The sequence below is a fragment of the Abramis brama genome, assembly GCF_963993115.1.
Source record: "Abramis brama genome assembly, chromosome: 17".
Lineage (NCBI taxonomy): Eukaryota > Metazoa > Chordata > Actinopteri > Cypriniformes > Leuciscidae > Abramis > Abramis brama.
In genome coordinates, this window is record NC_139979.1 from 35,148,711 (window position 1) to 35,154,055 (window position 5,345).

General features: G+C 42.5%; 1 protein-coding gene across 1 annotated transcript; it reads left to right on the forward strand.

Annotated features, from left to right (window-relative positions):
* Positions 1-1,962: 1,962 nt before the first annotated feature.
* med18 (mediator of RNA polymerase II transcription, subunit 18 homolog (yeast)) lies at positions 1,963-3,847 on the forward strand. The gene is made up of 2 exons (XM_084088747.1): positions 1,963-2,289; positions 2,979-3,847. The coding sequence occupies exons 1-2, from the start codon at positions 2,217-2,219 to the stop codon at positions 3,530-3,532; spliced, it is 627 nt and encodes a 208-aa protein (XP_083944873.1). The 5' UTR covers positions 1,963-2,216; the 3' UTR covers positions 3,533-3,847.
* Positions 3,848-5,345: the final 1,498 nt, after the last annotated feature.

Here is a 5,345-nt window from a genome sequence, read left to right on the forward strand (position 1 = left end):
CTTCAAAATAAAAGTCCCCAAGCGGTGATTTACATTCTAAATAAACGTCACCGCACGTTTATGTTTTTCACAATAAAAGTCCTAGTCCGTTGATTACAGTGCGTTGCGTTCATGCAGCCTGTATCTATTCAAAGAAGTCCTGCATACAGTAATTAGGATGATTGATTCTTATTTGTTTACAGTTGACCTCGCATTCAGACAAGTTTTCTCACACAACCTCTTTTTAAAAAAATACAGAGCAAATTATCTTTTGTTTTTCTCCAAGTTTGAGAAATCTGTCCAGATAATGTGATCGCTGAGGAGAAGTGAAGCAAGTGATTAAACTGGTCGTGCAATTAACCCTTCGCAAAGACCCGCCCCCCTTAGTTACTGTCGCTATGTCCGACAAGCTACGCTGCTCTCACGCCACACCATGTTCTCACGCAGTGAAAAATACATCGCGGAGCAGAGAGGAGACTGACAACACGCTGACAGACAGGACAGACCAGGTTACTTTTCGGTAACTTTTGATATTAAACATATTAAACAAAGTCTCACCTTTCAAATTTGGTCATTTTTTAAAAGAAATTTAAACGATACATACCGTTTTGTGGCTCTTTAATATGTCTGACAGATCGCTGTAGACTGTAGAGCATCAGTTAAAGCTGCTCGTGAACCGATCATCTCTTCCTTCTAGTTCATTTATAGCATTAAATAAACATGAATGAACATAAGAAGGAATGTTGTTTTAAACCGCGGAAAGGCGTCAGTACACTCCGTTTTTTAAATTCAAAACCTCCCATGTTAATCTGCTATCTCTCCTGACTGCTTTGTCGGACAAAATGGCGGATGGCGGATTATGATTGGTTAGATCGCCTGTCAATCAAGCTCCCTGCGAAGGGTGAATTGCTTAGCAAGCACATATACATTACTTTTTTTATTTATTTATAAAAAGTCCAATAAATCACAAACACTCATAACAGCACATTTAAAGCAACTTTTAATTAGCAGACATGGCAAATCTGCTACAGTTAATGAGGAACATGATCTAAACAAGCCAGAAAGAGGCATCTAATTAAAACTTCGAAGTGACAAAGAGAGTCAGAGTAATTTTAGAATATAATATTATTGACAGTAAGTGTCTCTGAAATGTTAAATCGAAAAAGATTTCCAACTACAGTCATGTAATCAAATGACAACATTTATGGCCTTTTTGTGTTTTGCAAAGTTTGATATCCTTGTCTGGAATAAGCAAAATAAGCAAGCTGACATTCAGTACAATCTATATCTTTTATTTCGAACATATACAGATTTATTTTACGTTTTATACCCCCGGGTTCACAGACAGGCTTATCTCGTCTCAGACTAATGCATGTTTGAGCGGTTTTAACTGAAAGCAACTTGCACTGATTTATCTTAGAATATGTCAGTGCCATTGTTTTGTCAGAAGACGCACATCAGTAAGTTGTTGTTGTTGTTTTTCCTCTAAGGCACATAATAAAGCTACGTAAATCCTAATTGAACAAAGGCCTAATGGCCATTTCTAATTATGATAATTATTTTGAATGAGTAGACCTGAGTAAAACACACATATTACATTACATACACCTGTTGATATCTTTCTTCAGCAGGTGAAGCTGGAAAAATAGGTTCGTAAAGAACTATTTAAAAATGACATATTTAAAAACATTATGGAGAACTATGAATTGAGGATTGATTTCTGAAGACTCTTATGTACATTCACTGCACATTCGTGGCACAAAAACAGTATTAGACAGTTGCCCAGCACCTAAACAATAGGCCTACAGATTCAATATCTGAATTCATTGCTTCTTTTTCCAGCATACTTTCAAAATTGAGGATATGTTATGTTTTGTTATAGATGATATTAGTATGATAATAAAGAGATCGTTCAGTCCGGTAGATGGCGCTAAATGAATGTATCGGAAGACCAGTCGCGCACGCGCAGTACTGTCTATCGTCACTGCGCATGCGCATTGTGCTGCACATGGAGGCAGTTGAATGAGTTGTAGCTGATATCTGCGGAAACATCTGTTGTTTCGTTTTCTTCTGTTTAATAGAAAGTTGAATACATGCTATTTTGCACTTATTGTCGAGAGTGTGATATAGGCCGACGGTGTGTTGATCTGCGGCTCGTCTGAAGCTCTGCTGGGAGTGTTGATCATCGGCTCAGCTGTGAATAGAGTTGAGCAGATCTGTGTGTGTGTGTGTGTGTGATGGAGGCTCCCCCGGTCTCTGTGATGCCCGTCACGGGTGGAGCCATCAACATGATGGAGTATCTGCTGCAAGGTACATGTATATACACACACACACACACACACACACACAATACACCTTCAGCTAGATTGTTAACTTAATATAACTTTAACTTTTTGGCAACACTTTACAATAAGGTTATTAGTTAATGCTTTAACTAAAAATTAGCAATATGTTAATGTTAGTTAATAGTGGTGTTAATGTTAGTTAGCAGTGCATTAAATAATGTTGACATTTAATCTTTAAAAAAGTGCTGTTCGTTGTTCGTTCATGTTAACTAATGAATCCTTATTGTTGAGTGTTAATAAAACATGTAAAAACTGTGACAATGACATGTTCAAATGTAAAATTTAATTGGTTAACATGAACTAACAATGAAGAATAGTTTTAAAGCATTTATTAATCTTAGTCAATACATTAGGAATAAATTACTAAAATCATTTATCACTAAAATTTAATGGATCTGAGCGAATGAACGGTTGTATGCTTATTAACAAAGATTAATAAACTCTGACACGTGTTGCTCATTGTGAGTAAATGCAGCAGCTAATCTTAAAGGTGCAGTGAGCGACTTCTGAGAAACACTGTTGATATTTGAAAATAAAAAACGTAATTTCTGACCAACACGTAAAAGCACCAGAGGGTTGAGCTCTTCAGTGCTCATCTGTATACGCATGGCCAGTGCCCTTGACCCTTGACCCCGTGTGTGTCCTCCCGCACAGGCAGTGTTTTGGACCAGTCGCTGGAGAGCCTCCTGCATCGGCTCCGGGGTCTGTGCGATAACATGGAGCCAGAGAGCTTCGCGGACCACGAGCTGGTGTATCTCCTGAAGGGCCAGCAGGGAAACCCGTTCCTCCTGCGGGCCCGGCGCTCGCTCCTGCACCCCCCCGCCCCGTGGCACCTGCGCTACCTGGGCCAGCCCGAGGTGGGGGACAAGAGCCGGCTGGCGCTGGTGAGGAACTGTGTGGACGTGTCCGCCTCACACGGCCTGCCCGAGGTGCTCAACGAGATGGGCTTCCGCATGGACCACGAGTTCGTGGCCAAGGGCCAGATGTTCCGGAAGGGGGCCATGAAGGTGGTGGTGAGCAAGCTGTCCCGGGTGCTGGTCCCGGGGAACACGGAGAACACCGAGCCGCTGTCTCTGTCCTATCTGGTGGAGCTGAGCGTTCTGGCTCCCGCGGGGCAGGACACCGTGTCCGAGGACATGAGGAGCTTCGCGGAGCAGCTGAAGCCGCTGGTGCACCTGGAGAAGATCGACCCCAAACGCCTCATGTAGAGCCTCTCACACACACACACACACACACTCACACTCACACACCTGGAGAAGATCGACCCCAAACGCCTCATGTAGAGCCTCTCACACACACACACACACACGAGGAGCTTCGCGGAGCAGCTGAAGCCGCTGGTGCTGGTGCACCATAATGAACTGGATGGAAACAAACGGACAAATCAACATTTCATTATTGTGTCATTTCTCAGACGGCTTCATTTCTTAGATTACTCATTTTAAACTAGAACCTTACCACTCTTTTTTTTAAAAAGTTTGTAAATTGATTCTTGAATAAAATGTCACTGTGATGTAAACATGATGCTGTTCGAGTGGGAAACAATAAGGTTCATTTATTACGTACGGGATAATGTTCATCCAGCCGGTTTGTATCTCAGAATAAATCCTGACAGGGTGATCAGGATCAGGTCTCTATCAGCCGGAAGAGGTTTATTCTGAGATCACACACACACCTGAAGGGGTTTATTCTGAGATCACACACACACACACACCTGAAGGGGTTTATTCTGAGATCACACACACACACACACACCTGAAGGGGTTTATTCTGAGATCACACACACACACACACCTGAAGAGGTTTATTCTGAGATCACACACACACACACACCTGAAGAGGTTTATTCTGAGAACACACACACACACCTGAAGGGGTTTATTCTGAGATCACACACACACACACCTGAAGGGGTTTATTCTGAGATCACACACACGCACACCTGAAGGGGTTTATTCTGAGATCACACACACACACACCTGAAGGGGTTTATTCTGAGATCACACACACACACACACCTGAAGAGGTTTATTCTGAGATCACACACACACACACACCTGAAGAGGTTTATTCTGAGAACACACACACACACCTGAAGGGGTTTATTCTGAGATCACACACGCACACCTGAAGGGGTTTATTCTGAGATCACACACACACACAACTGAAGGGGTTTATTCTGAGATCACACACACACACACCTGAAGGGGTTTATTCTGAGATCACACACACACACACACCTGAAGGGGTTTATTCTGAGATCACACACACACACACACCTGAAGGGGTTTATTCTGAGATCACACACACAACTGAAGGGGTTTATTCTGAGATCACACACACAACTGAAGAGGTTTATTCTGAGAACACACACACACCTGAAGAGGTTTATTCTGAGATCACACACACACACACCTGAAGGGGTTTATTCTGAGATCACACACACACACACCTGAAGGGGTTTATTCTGAGATCACACACACACACACCTGAAGAGGTTTATTCTGAGATCGCACACACACACACACACCTGAAGAGGTTTATTCTGAGAACACACACACACACCTGAAGGGGTTTATTCTGAGATCACACACACACACCTGAAGGGGTTTATTCTGAGATCACACACACACACACACACACCTGAAGGGGTTTATTCTGAGATCACACACACACACAACTGAAGGGGTTTATTCTGAGATCACACACACACACACCTGAAGGGGTTTATTCTGAGATCACACACACACACACCTGAAGGGGTTTATTCTGAGATCACACACACACACACACCTGAAGGGGTTTATTCTGAGATCACACACACAACTGAAGGGGTTTATTCTGAGATCAAACACACACCTGAAGGGGTTTATTCTGAGAACACACACACACACACACCTGAAGAGGTTTATTCTGAGATCACACCTGAAGGGGTTTATTCTGAGATCACACACACACACACACACACCTGAAGGGGTTTATTCTGAGATCACACACACACCTGAAGAGGTTTATTCTGAG